This window comes from Myotis davidii, unplaced genomic scaffold (genome assembly GCF_000327345.1).
Source record: "Myotis davidii unplaced genomic scaffold, ASM32734v1 scaffold2042, whole genome shotgun sequence".
NCBI lineage: Eukaryota > Metazoa > Chordata > Mammalia > Chiroptera > Vespertilionidae > Myotis > Myotis davidii.
Window position 1 is genome coordinate 73,913 of NW_006293469.1, and position 18,486 is coordinate 92,398.

At 50.5% G+C, this 18,486-nt stretch overlaps 1 protein-coding gene across 1 annotated transcript in view; it reads left to right on the forward strand.

Moving 5' to 3' along the window:
* LCT (lactase) overlaps positions 1 to 18,486 on the forward strand; it is a 42,151-nt gene that overhangs the window by 5,256 nt on the left and 18,409 nt on the right. The window contains exons 3-8 of the mRNA XM_006767152.2: positions 402 to 485; positions 3,642 to 3,744; positions 5,671 to 5,749; positions 9,341 to 10,067; positions 13,057 to 13,702; positions 15,440 to 16,990. Of these exons, the coding sequence (XP_006767215.1) occupies positions 402 to 485; positions 3,642 to 3,744; positions 5,671 to 5,749; positions 9,341 to 10,067; positions 13,057 to 13,702; positions 15,440 to 16,990 (3,190 nt within the window). The remainder of the gene's footprint in view (positions 1 to 401; positions 486 to 3,641; positions 3,745 to 5,670; positions 5,750 to 9,340; positions 10,068 to 13,056; positions 13,703 to 15,439; positions 16,991 to 18,486) is intronic.

The following is an 18,486-nucleotide window of genomic DNA, read 5'->3' on the forward strand; positions in this document are numbered from 1 at the left end:
CTCCGTCCTGGCAAAGTGGGGCCACGCGGATGTGCGGCCCAGAGCAGCGCTGGCCACCAACGCCCTCCTAGGGCTCACCTGCTTGGTGGGAGCCCGCCGTGTCTGGCATACAGCACTCCATTCACTCATTCGTTTACTTTTATGCAATTTTGAGCGCTTACTCGGTGCCAAGACTTTGCTGAGTACATAGGTGATGTATCCCCAGCAGCACACAGCTCCTCCCACCAGAATCACACACACATTCTCACTCCTTCCCCAGCTGCTCCTCCGCCTGCCTTTCCCTTGGAAAATCCCACTTTGGAGTCTTCAGTTCACTGATGGGGGAGAAATAGAAGAACATTTCTGAGCAGTTCCTCATCTGAAATCGCTTCTCTCTGATGACCCTGTTTCCTTCTTTCTAGGACGCAGTCGATTTCCTGTCTCTTGATTGTTCTTATGATTGCCAAGGAGGCCCGAGTCTGCTGCAGGAGCTGAAGAAGCTGCAGGTGAGTCGGACATTTCCCGTCCGATGATGGGTGGCAGCGGCTCCTGGGAGCACATTCGGCGTTTACCGCGTGGGCTAGTGTGTACACTGAACTGCCGCTCACACTTGGCAGACCTGCTGCGCTGTACTGTATCCGGGGAGCTTCCCCCAGAGCATCGCTGGAGGATGTGGGGAGGCGAGGTTTTCCCCGGGAAGGATGGTGAGGGTTGGCTGTTAAGGTAAATATTTACCTGCAAGTCCTGCTTTTCTGTGTAGAAATCCACTAAGAATCCAAATTCCAGATTAACAAAGACATTTCCTGGGTTTGGCTCCTGGTTGCACAACAGTGTGAATGTGCTTAATGCCTCTGAATTGTACTCTTACATATGGTTAAGACGGTAAAGTTTATGTTATGTGTATTTTTCCACAATTTTTAAAAATGACATTAGACACCCAGGTCTGCAAAATCAGATACCAGTTTTTGGGACTTTCTTATAACTCTGACCCCTTCTTCCTGTCCCAGATGTTGTTTTTCTCAAGTCTAACGATTCCGACTCCTTAGAGAGAGTATGTCAAACCCCTGGCAAGTGGGCCACATGCCTCGTTTATTTAAAAACACTAGTGGCCCAGTGCATGAAATTCGTGCACATTAAAAGGGAATTATTTAGAGGAAATATTTTAATATCGCTATTCGCCTTTTCTCGATAATAGATGTGTCAGAGATGAAAGAAAGTTAGTAAAATGTATATGAAAATCTCCCGCCTGTCAGAGTCTGGAGCACGCCGCGGTACCTAGAGTCAAGTCCCCACCCACCCGCGCGCACTTCAAAAATGCAGGAGACCCAGACCTGGCTGGCCCCATCCCCATCAAGCCCCTCTGGGTGGGGGGGCACAGCCTGACGTCCCCCCATCAAGCCCCGCTGGGTGAGGGGTGTGGCCTGAGGTCCCCCTGTCAAGCCCCGTGGAGTAGGGGGCGTGGCCTGAGATCCCTCCCCTGGCCAGGCACCATGCAGCCTCAGCTCCCTGCTGTTCGGCTACAGTGTCCTGGCTAATTTGCATATTCCTCTATTATATAGATAGATGCTTGCCTTAGAGAGAATATGTCAGGTGTCTCTTACCCAACTATTAGCTCCTCTCCTGTGCTTGGTCACTGCTGTGCTTCCTTGCTTAATTCCTGGAATCCGACTGTGCCCCCTTCTGGCAGAGTATAACTGACTACATGCCCAGCAGCGTCCCTCTGGACCTGCCGAGTCCTGGCAGGGTTCCTACCCTTACCCCTGGAGAGCCAGCTGCGCTCTTGCAGGCCTTATTCCAGCCTCTGCAGGTTTGGGCACAAAGCCACGCCTTGCCCTGTGCCCCCTGGTTTTGATCCCAGCACCTCCACCACCGCGGAGATGGATCGTCAGAGGAGTTGTTCATTTAAAGGCCACACTCGTTAGCGTTAAGGCTCAGTGCTGAGCGAGGCGGGCCTCCGTTCTTCCCGAGGCAGGAGGCCTGAGACGGACAAACCAGCATCGGTCCCATCCCCATCGCTGTGTGTCCAGCTGGCCCGTGTAGATGCTGCTGCTTTGGTTTTCTACAGACAAGAGGGTCTCCTCGGAATAGCAGGTGCCTTCACCGGACGTTTGAGTGCTAGCTGCTGGGTTTCAGGGCCTGCTCTACCGCGGGCACCGGGCGGGCACTTCTCCTCACAAGACCTCCCCTCTCAGCACCCCCAGGACCAAGCCGCCGAACCAACGTCAGACACTGGGTCGGGAGCCCGGGCTGAGGTTGGACCGGGGCTTTCCCAGGACACCGCACTGCCTCTCAAAATCCAAAATAAGCCCACGGTGTTGGGAACATGCTCATTGGGGTGGCCCTTTTGAAAATCACATGTGATCTTAGTTGTTTTGTGAGCACCTCGTAGGCGCCCGGCGCCTGCGCTGTGGGCCTGCTGCCAGGTTTCTCGGCCGCAGGCAGCTCTGTGGGGTCTCCGAGGCCTGCAGACGCCTGTGGTGACTGAATCCGTCTCTCGTCTTCCTCAAGGAATTCAACTAGGGCTTGTTGCTCAGCTCCGGGGCCGAGGCGCGGGGGATGTTTGGAAACCCTAGGTTATGGGGGTGCCCCCGTTGGACACGCAGCACAGCCCTGGCTCCACTGCTGCTGGGGGGTGTGGGGTACAGTTTCCCTTTTTACATGAAAACATTCTCAAGGGGCCCTGCTCCCGCAGTGGCTGGACAGAGCTGTGACCCCTCAGTTCATAGCCCACCAGCCAATAGTAAACCTCCCTGGACAAACAGCAGCCACTCACTGAGCCTGCAGCGGATCTTATTCCTCTTGTCTCCGCGGGCGGGAATGACATCCAGATGTGGCCAGCAGCTCAGAAGCTGCCCTAATGGGGCAGGATGGCCACTCTGGTCACGCAGTGGTGGGGAGAGAACCCAGCTGGAGAGGTGTCCCCTCTGGTGCCGTTCGTGACTTTCCCAGTCACCACACCAGGACAGGAAGGCAGTCGGGTTCTCCCCACGAGAGGGGCTGACTTGTGTCCTCAGGAATCAGCTGTCTCCTGCCCGTGACGCACTGGGGATCGGGCCCACAGCCCGGCCTGCGCCCCGACTGGGAATGGAACCGGTGTTCTCTTAGTTCATGGGGTCAGTGCTCAACTACTGAGCCACACCGCCCGGGCTCCTTTTACCTTTTTATTATGGGAGATGTCAGACATAGCCAAAGTATAATGAAGCCACCCCCATTTCAAAACTAGCAACTTGTGGTTGATCTGGTTTCTTCTGTACCTTACCTTCCCCCAAACCAGATGGTCTTGAAGTAAAGCCCAGACATCCATAAATACCGTGATGGAGGCACCTGACTCGGCTTCTTGTGGGAACACAGGCCCCTGGCCAGGGCGCACTGCCTGGTTCCTGGTCCTGACACAGAGCCTGGTTCCAGGGGGTGCCTCGGAAGCCGGCGATGAAGACAGGCCTGTCTGCTTGGTGGGGGTCAGTGGGGAGGGTGGCCTATGGTATTGAAAAGTTAGCTCTTTCTCTCGCAGAGCCTGGAGTCAGCTGCCTGTGTTAACTGGGAAGGCTAGAGGTAATTTCCAAAACCAGATTGAGTATTCGTAGCTTCTCATCTTGAAATATCGGTCCCTGCTATCAAAAGACGTACAGTTTCGGTTCACTTGCTGGCCTTTATCTTTGCAGACTATTGAGCCAAAAGTGAAAGTTTTCATCTTCAATCTAAAACTCCAGGACTGCCCCTCCACCAGCAAGAACTGGGTTGAGCTGCTCTTCAGCCTCTTTGAAGGTGAGCGGACCATCGCTGGAAAGGCTTTGAGTGACATTTGGTGCACTGATTCGGGGCGGGGTGGGGGGTAGCAGTCTTGAAAGTCTGGGGTTCCAAGGAGGAGGACCCAAGGAGAGTTGGTGTGAGAGCCCATCCCCGGTGGGTTTAGTGCCCCTTGCCTTCCTGTTGTTGGTCCTTAGCTCCCATTGGCCCGAGAAAGATGCCAAGGATACCTTGGTCTTATGCAAATAAAGACCATCAGACACCAGGTGTCTGGTGTGAGCATGGGAATGCTCTGTGTCTGTCTGTCCACTTCCATTACCTCTCTCCCCAAGGTTTCTCACCTCTGCACCCCTTGGCAGGGCTGCCTCTCTGCCCCCAGCCAGCCCCTCGGCTTACCCTTGTTCATTTCCCCATTACCTCAACTTGCACTTGGTCCTGGTGGGTACCTGAGCTGTAGGTCTAGGACCGCCTCCTCAAAGCTCTGGTTCTAAACAGTGAATCTGATTGGTTGGCATCGCCCAGGAGGTTGCTCCTGCTGCAATCAGATCAGGGGAAAGGTGGGGTCTGTTAAGGCATTGGGGGCTGAGAGCCACTAGACCAGCGGTTCTCAACCTATGGGTCGTGACCCCTTTGGCGGTCGAATGACCCTTTCACAGGGGTCGCCTAAGACCATCCTGCATATCAGATATTTACATTACGATTCATAACAGTCACAACATTACAGTTATGAAGTAGCAACGAAAGTAATTTTATGGTTGGGTCACAACATGAGGAACTGTATTTAAAGGGCCAGAAGGTTGAGGACCACTGGACTAGACACTGTAGGAGGGGCCAAGGGGCATGTTCCTGGTGCCTCGAGAGTCAGTCCAGTCACCCTATAAGGTCAGCGTGTGGGACACGTCAGTAGTGTCCTTCCCACCACTTGTAACCAGTGCTGAGCTGGCTTCACAGGCCTCGGAAACTTGTCCGTAGACACCACGTGCTGACCCTCACCTCTCACGGCACAGCAAGCTCTCAAATGCCATCCCTTTCTAAATGGCTTCAATGGTCGGTTTTATGTTTAACATATAGTTTACTATATATTTTTAAAAACCACCCCTTTCTGATATTTGATTTCTTTTTTTATAACTATTTTATTTTATTTTTATATTTTATTGATTTTTTTACAGAGAGGATGGGAGAGAGATAGTCAGAAACATCGATGAGAGAGAAACATCGATTGATCAGCTGCCTCCTGCACACCCCCTACTGGGGATGTGCCCGCAACTAAGGTACATGCCCTTGACCGGAATCGAACCCAGGACCTTTCAGTCCGCAGGCTGACGCTCTATCCACTGAGCCAAACCAGTCAGGGCTGAAATTTGATTTCTAAATCAATTGTTCTCCATGTGTGGTCGCCAGACCAGCAGTATCAGCCTCACCTGGGAACCTGTTGGACATTCCCAGGCTCCAGCCCACCTCAGACCAGAACTGACCAGAAACTTGGGAGGGGCCCGGCCATGTGTGTTTAATAAGCTCTGCAGGTGACGCTGGAGCACGCAGAGTTTGAGAGCCACTGTCCTAAGTCCTAAGTAGGTAGAGAACACTTCTGAACTCCTTCGATCCTTACCCCGTGGAATTCTCCAGAAGGGCTTGGAACCATTGCTTGGAGCAGCGGCTCCCAACCTGTGGGTCGCGAACAATGAAAATACCACCTGCATATCAGATATTTACATTACGGTTCATAACAGTAGCAAAATTACAGTTATGAGGTAGCAACAAAAATAATTTTATGGTTGGGGGTCACCACAACATGAGGAACTGTATTAAAGGGTCACAGCATTAGGAAGGTTGAGAACCACTGGCTTAGAGGCTGGGTGTGTCCTATACGTGAGGGAAACCATTGATTGCATCATGTGCATTGTTGGGCTTCCGGTAGAGTTAATTAAGCTTCTTCTCTTACAGCCCTCAATAAGGACCAAGGGCTCATCATTGGGTCTGACATTAATACGTTCCTGAACTGTTCATCAGATCTCGAGAAAAGGTAATGTAGATTTCCTGTCAAACCATCCATAACTGGTATTTGCGGAATACTCTGCTATTCTGTCACACGTGTCACCTCATGGGACTGTTGTCATCTGCCTCTCAGGCCAGTAGGTTAATGGCGGACATTTTAGAGGAGGAAGACGAAGGCTCAGAGGGGAAAGCAGGGCGAAGCCATCTCTCACCGCGTCTTACTCTGGGCCCCACATGGTTCTGGAATTCTCTGTCATTGGGCCACCTTGCCACGCACACACAAGGGCACACAGCTGGGATTTGCACCCCTGCCTTCTAGTTTACGGTCCTGGGAGTTCGTGGCAGAGCAGGCGGGGGAGATAGATCTGAGCACCCCACCGACACTGCGTGGTCTGAGTAAGAGGTGAGTCCTCTGCGTCCGTTTCCTCGTGGAAATGTGAGACAGCGTCCCCGTGAGGAGACCATGCAGCAGAAGCCTAACTCGGGGGTGTTCTCAGGACAGAGACTTTAATTTATCCTGGAGTTGCAAATAATTTCTTAACAAATGACCAAAATTTGTAAAAGACCTCTTAAAAAATAGAGCAGATTTGAGGTTCTCCCCATGATTATAGGACTTTGCCCACTCACATCCCAATGTGCTTCTTGAGGGAGCGAGAAAAGGACGGTGTGGAAACCCGCATTGGGAGTTCCCCAGACCCTCAACTCCCCGGGGTGTGTCACCAGGGCAGCTCCGTGCACCGTGCAGTAGGGAAGGACAGAGGCCGTCACTTGGCTGCCAGACCATCAGCGAGAGCTCCCTGTGTTCACCGCAGATGTTTCTAGCATGGCTCAGTCCAAGCTCGTAGGCTTCAGTCACCACCCCCTCTTTGCACTTTTCCTCTCCCGGCCCTTGGCTGTCCTGTGCTGGTTCTCCTCCTGTTGTTTAATCCTGTCAGCTCACTTCCAATCAGCAGTTCACATCACCACCCGAGCAGCCGCCACACGGCAGGCTCTGTGCTGGAGTCCGCGCGGTGCAGTGGGCACATGGGCTGGACCTGCTCCCTGACCACACCTGGAGTCAGCTGAGCTATGACTTCTCAGAAAGCAAAACTCAAGCCCGCTGGTGCGGCTCAGCGGTTGAGCATCGACCTAGGGACCAGGAGCCTCATGCCTGGGTTGCAGCCTCAATCCCCAGTGTGGGGCGTGCGGCAGGCGATGGATCAATGATTCTCTCATCACTGATGTTTCTCTCTCTCTCTCCCTCTACCTTCCTTTCTGAAATCAATAAAAATATATTAAATTTAAAAAAAAGAAAGCAAAACTCAAGAGGTCATAATAAAAGGGGTACCTTGAGAGCTTAATGATTATAAAAGCATGAGATGATACATGGCACCAGTTCCAGGGTTCCCTTGATCTTTGCCTGAAGTGAAGGTTACACTGGCTAATGTTAAACTGACAGTGGGGTCCTCACCCAGGAGATGTTGATGGAGAACCTCTGGGTGCAGGGGCAGGTGGAGGGGGTCGTAAGAGGACTAACATTGTTTTGTCACTTGAGAGTTTTAGAACTTGGGGGTGAGACAAAGAGGCCCATCCATGACTCTGACACAAGAGTGAGGCATGAAACACAGCACTGCTCCCCAGAGCGGGGAGAGTGGCTTATCTGGGGTGCTCTGAGGTGGCTTGGAGCAGAGGGAGAGCCGGCTGGAGGAGGGACAGCTGGAGGGATTGGGCAGAGACAGGGGCTTTGTGTACTAAATATCTAACCACGTTAGGCAAACCCAGGACTCCCAGCTCCAAGGTTTACGCGGCGAGTTCTGTTGTACCAGGGGCGGTTCATTTATTTCTTCAAGACCTCTTCCCACCCAAGCTGGACAGTCAGGGTCAGAGCCGCCGACGCTGTGCACTGAGTGGGTGTCATCTGTGTCCCTGTTGTGTTCCAGAGCCGTGCATACGTTCTGGATAATTCACAGCTATAGCTCATCATTTCCCCTCACCACTCTCACAGCAAATGTGGGTGAGTTGATGCTTCATAACACAGGAGGTGCTTAGTTAGGGTGGCAAGGCCCAGGCTTCCCTGAATAGAGGGAGGCCCCTCTACAGCACCCCTGTCACTTCCACCAGTTCTTCATTCTGGGCCAACCCAGTAGAAGGGCCAACCCTCTCCACATGATGGCCCTCGGACAGGGAGGCGCTCTGTACTCCACCCCATTTTCCCCAAGTGTGTTCTCTTCTCCAGACCAAAATCTATACCCATCCTTCCTCAGGATCGCCCTCTGCTGGTGGAACTATGCAGGCTCTGGCATGCAGCTTTCTAGCCTGCCAGACATGGCCCATAGATGGGGAAATCAATTTAGAGGTTTGATTTGAAATATTAAAAAACAAAACGTCCCCCCCCCCAAAAAAAGGAAGGGAGTAAAGAATCAGAATTCAGTGCTTATAACGAGAGCATTTTTAATGTTTTATTTCAGATATATTTATTATTATCTTTTAATCCTCACCAGAGGATATTTTCCTGTTGAATTTTAGGGAGAGTGGAAGAGAGAGGGAAAAACAGAAACATCGATGTGAGAAAAACACATTGGTTGCCTCCTGCAAGAGCTGCAACCAGGGCCCAGGTCTGGGAAGGAGCCTGCAGCCGAGGTACATGCCCTTAACCAGAATCAAACCCAGGACCCTTTGGTCCAGAGGCCTACGCTCTATCCACTGAGCCAAACTGGCTAGGGCCATATATATTTATTTCTGAAATAAAACAAAATATATGTGGACATAAATGTCTATACATTTACACACATACATAGTGATATGTGTTTAAAAATACAGATTCTACCATTCACAAGCTATGTGATCAAGGGGAAGTTTCCATTAAAAAAACCACAACAAGATATGAGTTCATTTACATAAAGTCTGGAGAGGGGCAGTCTAGAGTGGTTATAATCACCAGGAATCCAGGCTCCTCTCTTGTTGTTTGTCAGCCTTCACAAGGCTCCTTCCTCCTGGTGCAGCATGGATACCTCAGGTCCAGGCAGCAGGAAGGGGCAAGGAGGCTGCAGCCAGGCTGGTCTCCGCCAGCTACATATCAACAGAGGCGCACAGCAGTGCGATCATTGAAACTTCTGTGCCAGCTGCCAAGTAGCTGCTGCCAGTTACTCATTTCTTTAAGTCTCAGCTTCCTCCTCTTAGGGTGGAGATAAATATAGTTCCTAGCTCATAAATGCATTATGAAAGTCAAATGACATAACATGCATACGTTTTATCACAGCGGCCAGCACAGAATCAAAGCTCAGTACATTGAAGTCAGCATTAGTATTACCTATGTTTTATAAACAATAAATCATAAGGAAAAAAAAGGTGTGGCATGAAAACTGAAGACAGTCCTCAGGGTGAGCTAATACAGAGAGCAGTCGCATTGGTACAGTGTTTGTGTGCACACAGGAGCAATGACAACTCCACTAAGAAGGGGTAATAATGATAATTCCCCCCCCCCACCAGCCACTTCCTGCCCGTGACTTTGTGGACATGGCTTTCCACTCAGGGTCTCTGTGTCTTTACCGATTACAGACCTTGTCACTGTTCGTCAGTCGGGGGGCACGTGCACTCAGAGTCATTACTTACCACGTCCTTCCATGTCACTTTGTCGTAGCAGGTCTTGTCCCCAGGCTGGCAGCCTGACCCTGCAGGGTGCCCGGCAGTGGGGCTTGGAGACGGCCGTGGGCTCCTCGCCGCCCAGCTCTGCCTATCGGAGCGTCTGGGAAGCGTTCACTCACCAGCCCAGGGCGGAAAGGGATGCTTTCCTGCGAGATGTTTTCCCTGAAGGCTTCCTCTGGGGCGTCTCCACGGGAGCCTTCAACGTGGAAGGAGGCTGGGCTGAGGACGGGAGAGGGGCAAGCGTGTGGGACCGACTCGGACCCCAGAAGGCCGCCACGGGCCAGGCCACTCCGGGCGTGGCCAGTGACAGTTATCACAAGGTGGACTCCGACGTCTCCCTGCTTCGCGGCCTCCGGGCTCAGGTCTACAAGTTCTCCATCTCCTGGTCCCGCATCTTCCCCACGGGGCACGGGCGCAGCCCCAACCTCCGGGGTGTCGCCTACTACAACAAGCTGATCGACAGCCTGCTGGACTCGCACATCCAGCCCATGGCCACGCTGTTCCACTGGGACCTGCCGCAGGCCCTGCAGGACCGAGGCGGGTGGCAGAACGAGAGTGTGGTGGACGCTTTCCTGGACTACGCAGCCTTCTGCTTCTCCACCTTTGGGGACCGTGTGAAGCTGTGGGTGACCTTCCACGAGCCGTGGGTGATGAGCTATGCGGGCTACGGCACCGGCCAACACCCACCAGGCATCTCCGACCCAGGAGTGGCCTCCTTTAAGGTACTTCTCTTCTTTGCAGCTCCTACTCGTTAGAAGAGATAGGACGTTTGGTGGGAAAAAGTCATTTTATCTTCCTACCAGCAAGTGTTTACTTTTTGTTTTTTAAAGGAAATCAGAGGGAGGGAAGGAACCATAAAGTGTCAATCACCTTATTTTGTCCAAGCACAGTGCTGGCTCTTTACAAATAGTCATGACATCCTCAGGGCAGCACTGATGGGTGTGATTATATCCTCAGGGCAATACTGATGGGTGTGACTACATCCTCAGAGCAGCACTGATGGGTGTGATTATATCCTCAGGGCAATACTGATGGGTGTGACTACATCCTCAGAGCAGCACTGATGGGTGTGATTATATCCTCAGGGCAATACTGATGGGTGTGACTACATCCTCAGAGCAGCACTGCTGGGTGTGATTATATCCTCAGGGCAATACTGATGGGTGTGACTACATCCTCAGAGCAGCACTGATGGGTGTGATTATATCCTCAGGGCAATACTGATGGGTGTGACTACATCCTCAGAGCAGCACTGCTGGGTGTGATTATATCCTCAGGGCAATACTGATGGGTGTGACTACATCCTCAGAGCAGCACTGATGGGTGTGATTATATCCTCAGGGCAATACTGATGGGTGTGACTACATCCTCAGAGCAGCACTGATGGGTGTGATTATATCCTCAGGGCAACACTGATGGGTGTGACTATATCCTCAGGACACCTGATGGGTGAGAAAGTTGTAGCTCAGGAGGAGAAACTATTTGGTCATGATGACATCACTAGTGGGTTAGTTAGAAGCCAAAATTTGAGCCCAAGTCTGCCTGACTCCAAAGCAAGTTTTCTGATTCACCCAGGACTCTCAATTGACAGAAAACCCAACTTCAATCCAGCAAGTGGGAGATGTATGAGCTCAGGAAACTGGAAAGTCTTGGTTTAGGTGATCAGACCACAGACAATGCTACCAGGACCCAGTTTCGCTTTTGCTCTTGCCCCCTTGTTGGCTTTATTCCTGGGCTGCCCGGTGGCCAGGTGGCAGCAGCCCTCTCTCATATGTCAGGACCAGTTGGAAGCAAGCATGCCTTTGTCTGTCATTCGCAGCAAGTCTCCCTGTGTTTCTGGTCTCTGTGTGAGTCACATGGGGCGCTGACAGGTTGGGTCCAGGTCCCAGCTCTACCCCTCAGCACAGTGGTTGAGAGGCGGGGAGCTGGGGAGTGGCACGGGTTGGCTTTCCAGAGAGCAGACAGGGTATTAGTTCAACAAGAAGGAGATGTATATAATAGAGACAAAATATAAAATGGCTTCCTTCCATCTTTTCCTTTTTCTTCAAAATCTCCCAGAAAACCCACCAGCTTTCCCTGGCAGCATTCTCCAGGAGGGACATGTTAGCCTGGCTCACCCCTGCCACCCTTCGGAGTTTGTTCTAAAGGGGGCATTTACTGTGTCCCATGCTAGGTCTTAGGGAGGACACACAGCCCATGTCCGTGAGGTCTTAAAACCTTTGGGGAAAATGATGTTAACACACAGAAGAAAATTGGAAAACAATTCAAAATGTCTGCAATTAGCATGAGCTGGAAATGAATAAATGCCTCAATAAAATGCCAAAACTACAGCACTTCGTCAAGGTTTCCATCCTGCTCTTGTTCAACAAGTACCCCAGGAAGAGAAACTATGCTTGTGAAGATGGAAGGTTTGCACCTTTCTGCGTGTCTCCTGCGTGTCACCCAAACCTTTCCTCCTTAGGCTTCTTCTTTTTTGTTTTTTCTAAGCGTACTTTAAAAAGTGTATATGTTTTTATTGATTTTAGAAAGAGGAAGGGAAAGGAGAGAGAGAAACATTGATCAGTTGCCTCCTGCACACACCCCGATCGAGGACTGAACCCGCACCCCAGGCATGTGTCCTGACTGTGAATCAAACTGGCAGGCCAGGCCAAGGGACCCCACCGGTGCACAAATACGTGCACCGGACCTCTAGTTTTGATGTGAAATTCTTCAAAAGTAAGTGTCGTCATCTTCAGATGATAAAAAGGAAGGGGAGCTGAGCGGCAGCAAGCTCTCCTCTGCACTCCCGAGTTTCCTCTTGGGCTTTATATGTACAGGCTCACTTAATTCTCCTCTGTGGATCCGTAACTACCTGCTTCTTAACAGACTAGGGACCTGAAGTTAGAATATTGGTCGAGCTTAATGAGCAAGTTAGTGTTAGTGACAGAGTCAGGACTTGAATCTAGGTGTGTTATACTCCAGATAGCCTGCTTTTGCCCGTCTTTTCATAGCGCTCCACCAAGGAGAGCTGTTGATCTTTGTAAGACTATCAGTTAAATCTACAGAGAGATTCTTTGTGGTGATGTTTCTCCCTAGATTTTATTAAGTGGAAAGGAGAACAAGTAATCTAGAAAGAATTGTCCCCTCCTTTGTGTGGTAACTAAAATGATCTCCACTCCCCATTAGTTGTTGACTAATAAGTCAATAACTACTTATTGAGAATGGAGACAGACTAACATTGTGGGTGACAATACAGGCCTGGAGTCAGAATGCCTGCATTTTACCCTCTCTGGATCTTGTTTTCCTCACCTGTATAGCAGTAATAATAACTTGCCACATAGGTTATTGTGGGGATTACATGAGCAAATTCGTTAGCAGTTGTAATTATCAATATGGTTGTCGATGCTGTTGCTATTAACCTCTCAGGGGTGGTGCTGACTTGTTGACATTGTCATCCACATTGTTGATATTGGGGGCATTGGCATTGATATTGTTGCCATCAGCACTGTCTTGACTTGTTGACATTGTTAGCATCAGTCTTAACTTCTTGTTGACATTGTTGATGTTTTAATGACAGTGTTGGCATTAGTGTTGATGTTATTGATGTTGACATTTTCAGTGTTGCTGTTGTTATTAACTTGCTGGTATTATTGACACTGGTGTTAAGTTGTTGACTTGCTTTTGGTTTGTTGGTGCTGTTGTTGACACTGTACCTTCTTTCCTCTTCACAAGGTGGCTCACTTGGTCCTCAAGGCTCATGCCAGAGCTTGGCACCTCTACAACAGCCACCATCGCCCGCAGCAGCAGGGCCGTGTGGGCATCGTGCTGAACTCAGACTGGGCAGAACCCCTCTCCCCAGAGAGTCCCGAGGACCTGAGAGCCTCTGAGCGCTTCTTGCACTTCATGCTGGGCTGGTTTGCGCACCCTATCTTTGTGGATGGAGACTACCCAGCTGCCCTGAGGGCCCAGATTCAACAGATAAACAAGCAGTGCCCCAGTCCCGTGGCCCAGCTCCCTGAATTCACTGAAGCAGAGAAGCAGCTCCTGAAAGGCTCAGCTGATTTCCTGGGTCTGTCCCACTACACTTCCCGCCTCATCAGCAAGGCCCAACAAGACACCTGCATCCCCAGCTATGATACCATTGGAGGCTTCTCACAGCACGTGGACCCTGCCTGGCCCCAGACCTCATCCCCTTGGATTCGTGTGGTGCCCTGGGGCATAAGGAGGCTGTTGCGGTTTATATCCTTGGAATACACAAGAGGAAAGGTTCCCATCTACCTGGCTGGGAACGGCATGCCCATTGGGGAAAGTGAAAATCTCCTTGATGATTCCTTGAGAGTAGACTACTTCAATCAATATATCAATGAGGTGCTCAAAGGTAAGAGCAGTGGATATGCTGGTGATCAGAAGGTGGGTGGTCCTTCTCCAAGTGGTCACAGTTTTGTGTTATGGGACCAAGACCGTCTCTCAAGTAAATGAAGCCAAAAAATAGTATTGGTGGTAAGAGCATGAGTCCTTCACATCAGCCTCCACCTCTCCCCCTCAAGGCCTCAACTTTTTGCTCTCATATTCTTATTCCTTTCTAAATTCTGCCCATCTGAACCTTGTCCATTAATCAAGCCTCATCATTTTTTAATGCACTTATTTAACAAATATTTATTAGCTGACTATTATGTTCCAGACATTGTGCAATACAGTAAAATATTAAACAAAAATTGTCTTTTCACATAGGATATTCACGGTCTACAGAGGGACACAGATAGAAAATTGCAACATAGGGTGATAATGGCATTACAGGATGGCATGAGGACACTTAAGATGGGACTCCAACCCACTAACTCTTCCTTTAGTGCTCCAGCCACATTGATCTTCATCTCCTTTAACTGGCTGTAAAAATATACAGCTCATTATTTACTTTGATTCAATTAATCACATCTACAGTTTCACTCTTACATAACATACTGTTTCACATGTCTTTTTATTCCAAGTAAAAAGGAATGGCAAATAGGTTTCACCTCACAGGCCAGTCCTATTCAGTTGAGAGTGGCTAGCTGTCTGCCTAGAGGGCTGTGATGAGAAGATTTCAAGGCTTTGTCTAGATTCAAAGAGAAAGAATTGATAAGTGATACTTGCCCTGGACATTGCAGTGTGGAATGGAGACCCACATCCACGGAGGGAGGTCAGAACCCCTCTCTGTTCTTCACATGTACTCCTCTCAGCATCAAGGTTACACTCTGTAATGTGCGTAATCTTGGAACCCATTTAAGACATTGCCTCAAGTGATCGTTGACACAGCTGTATGCAGTCAATCGACAGATACTTTCCTCCTGTGAGAACTGTGGAACGGATGCTCTGAGATGTTGAATGGTGTGCCCAAACATGCTGTGAGTGGAGCCAGAGGCCTATTTCTGGCTCAGCTCTTCACTCTACCCACTGACCTATGAGGCTTTTATTCATCTTTATGTTCCCAGAGCCTGACACAGCCTAGAGACAAAGCAGGTGCTGACTGATTTACTGAGTGAGTGAGCAACTTTTCCTGCCATGTATGCAATAGGTGCGATTTGATAGAAACGAGGCTTAATACTTTGCTGACTCCCTGTTGGAGCCCACAGCCATTGCCTTACTTTGGCTCTGGTTGTTGGTTGACCTGCTAGACCGTCTTTATTTTCTCACAGTCCTGGAGTCCAGAAGTCTGAAATCAAGATACCAGTAGAAATGCTCTGCCTCCAGAGGTTCCAGGGGAGCACCCCTCCTTGCTCTTCCATCTTCCGGTGGCTCCAGACATTCCTTGGCATGTGGCTGTGTCGCCCCAATCTCTGCCTCCATCTTCACACGGCTTCTCTAGGTCTCTACGCTAGCAGATGGGGCACATGCTCTCCATTATTCATTTTAAGACAAGGATGCTCCTTTGGACTGAGTGATGGCCAGGGATGTGGCCTGATGTTTCGTGGGGTCTTGTGAGTTTTCCTTATCCATTATGAGGGAGAAAAGAGGTTCATGTTTTTGGAGTAACCCAAATCACTTCCAGAACTTTCATATCAAAAGGAAAACCTTTAAAAAGCAAACTAACAGAGACTTTAAAATAACACCGCTGTATTTTCGTTTTTCCCCACAGCTGTCAAGGAGGACTCAGTGGATGTTCGATCTTACATTGCCCGTTCCCTCATCGATGGCTTCGAAGGGCCCTCTGGTTACAGCCAGAGGTTTGGGCTGCACCACGTCAACTTCAACGACAGCAGCAGGCCAAGGACTCCCAGGAAATCTGCCTATTTTTTCACCAGCATCATTGAAAAGAATGGTTTCCTCACCAAAAAAGTGAAAAGACTGCCACCACCCAGTACAGCAACGTCCCCACCTAAAGTCAGAGCCTTCCCTTTTCCATCTGAGGTGCCCTCCAAGGCCAAGGTCGTTTGGGAAAAGTTCTCCAACCAGCCCAAGTTTGAACGCGATCTGTTTTACCATGGCACGTTCCGGGATGACTTTCTGTGGGGCGTGTCTTCATCAGCCTACCAGATCGAAGGAGCTTGGAATGTTGATGGCAAAGGCCCCAGCATCTGGGATAACTTTACCCACACACCAGGCAGCAACGTGAAAGGCAATGCCACTGGAGACATAGCCTGTGACAGCTACAACCAACTGGATGCCGACCTGAACATGCTTCGAGCTTTGAAGGTGAAGGCCTATCGCTTCTCTATCTCCTGGTCTCGGATTTTCCCAACTGGGAGAAACAGTTCTATCAACAGCCGTGGCGTCGATTATTACAACAGGCTGATTGATGGCTTGGTGGAAAGCAACATCTTTCCGATGGTGACACTGTTCCACTGGGACCTGCCCCAGGCCCTGCAAGATATCGGAGGCTGGGAGGATGCTTCCTTGATTGAGTTGTTTAACAGCTATGCAGACTTTTGTTTCCAGACCTTTGGTGACAGAGTCAAGTTCTGGATGACCTTTAATGAGCCCATGTACCAGGCGTGGTTGGGTTATGGCTCAGGGGAGTTTCCCCCAAATGTGAAGGACCCAGGCTGGGCGCCTTACAGGATTGGCCATGCGCTCATCAAAGCTCATGCCAGAGTCTACCACACTTACGACAAGAAATACCGGCAAAAGCAGAAGGGGGTCATCTCCTTGAGCCTCAGTGCACACTGGGCAGAGCCCAAGTCGCCCGAGGTCCCACGGGACGTGGAGGCAGCTGACCGAATGCTGCAGTTCTCGCTGGGCTGGTTCGCCCACCCCATTTTCCGAAATGGGGACTACCCCGAGGCCATGAAGTGGAAAGTGGGGAACAGGAGTGAACTGCAGCACTTGGCCGCGTCCCGCCTGCCCAGTTTCACTGAGGAAGAAAAGAGGTACGTCCAGGCTACGGCCGATGTGTTCTGCCTCAACACCTACTCCTCCAGAATTGTGCGGTACACAACGCCGAGGTTAAACCCACCCTCCTACCAAGATGACCAGGAGACGATTGAGGAGGAGGACCCTTCATGGCCGTCCACCTCACTGAACAGAGCTGCACCCTGGGGGATGCGGAGACTGCTCAACTGGATCAAAGAAGAGTATGGTGACATCCCCATTTACGTCACCGAAAATGGGGTGGGGCTGGCAAATCCAAAGGTGGAAGATACTGATCGGATATTCTACCACAAAACCTACATCAATGAAGCTTTGAAAGGTATGTGAGGGTCCATGCCCCCCTTACAAAATCTCCCAACATCCACATGTCATGTGCCTGAAATGACTGGCAGAGTAGATTACAAACCATCAGCAAGTCTCTGTCTTATGTGCTAACTCCATTATTCTTTCCCTGTCTGGGGTTACATTTCCCTCTGAAAAAAAGCTATGGTCATCTCCCCAGATGTACACACACATACAATCCCCATAACAACATTTTTATGGGTCCATTCATCTATTATTGAGCAACTGCTGTTGGATAAGTTTTACTCTAAGTCATAGGGAAACAGTAGTGAACAAAACAGATAACTTTCTGCTGACATGGAGTTTATATTCTGACTAGTGGCCCGGTGCATGGATTCATGCACATTAAAAGGAAATTAATTAGCAGGTGGCCAGCGGGGCGGGACTGGGAGAGATGGGCCACACCTGGGGCAGCACTGTGGCTCAAAGGGCATCTGCAGGGTGCCTCCAGCAGGTGGGGTCCCTCGGCCTGGAGTGTGGGGATTGGGCTGAATCTGGCTCTCCGACATCCCCTGAGGGGTCCCAGATTGCAAGAGGGAGGTTCTTGGGCGACGTACCCCGGAATCAGGCTCCCTCCTCTCTGGTTCCGGGATACGTCACCTGATAACTGCTACTGCCAAGTTACCGCAGCTTGGCAGCTCCTGCATTGAAGGATCTTCCCCTGGTGGTCAGTGTGCATCATAGCTACCGGTCAGATGGTCTCTTAGCCTTTTATATATATACAGACTAGAGGCCTGGTGCATGAATTTTGTGCATGGGGGGGAGGGTGTCCATCAGCCCGGCCTGCACCCTCTCCAATCTGGGATTACTCGGGGGATGTCCAACTGCCTGCAGGGATTGGATCTAAACCGGCAGTCGGACATCCCTCTTGCAATCCAGGACTGCTGGCTCCTAACTGCTCACCTGCCTGCCTGCCTGATCACCCCTCACCACTCTGCTACCTGCCTCATCACCCCTAACCCCTTTGCCTGCCTGCCTGATTGCCCCTAACCACTCTGCCTACCTGCTTGATTGCCCCCTAACTGCCCTCCCCTGCTGGCCTGATCACCCCCTAGCTGCCTCTGCCTCAGCCCCTGCCACTGTGGCTCCGTCTGGAAGGACGTCTGGAAGACGTCTGGTCTAATTAGCATATTACCTTTTTATTAGTATAGATGGGTTCCATGCAACCCCAGAGCAAGAAACTGTTCTCACATTCACATTTGTGTTTCATGTCTAAAGGGGGCTAAGACTCTTGAATTTGAAGCACATCCCTTTACACCAACAAAAGAATTTGATTTTGCAAAGATCAATCATTAATACTTGTTTGGGTGCATGAGTGCGGGCAAAAGAACAAAGACACACAAGATGATCTGTCTATCGGGGACACGTTACCTGTGTGTACAAGTTGATGGTTCAGGACTCCTGCCTTGAGTTGAGAGGCCAGTACTTGGCTGGGCTTCTTGGGGTCCCTGCCCGACTGGGATAAAGCCCTTC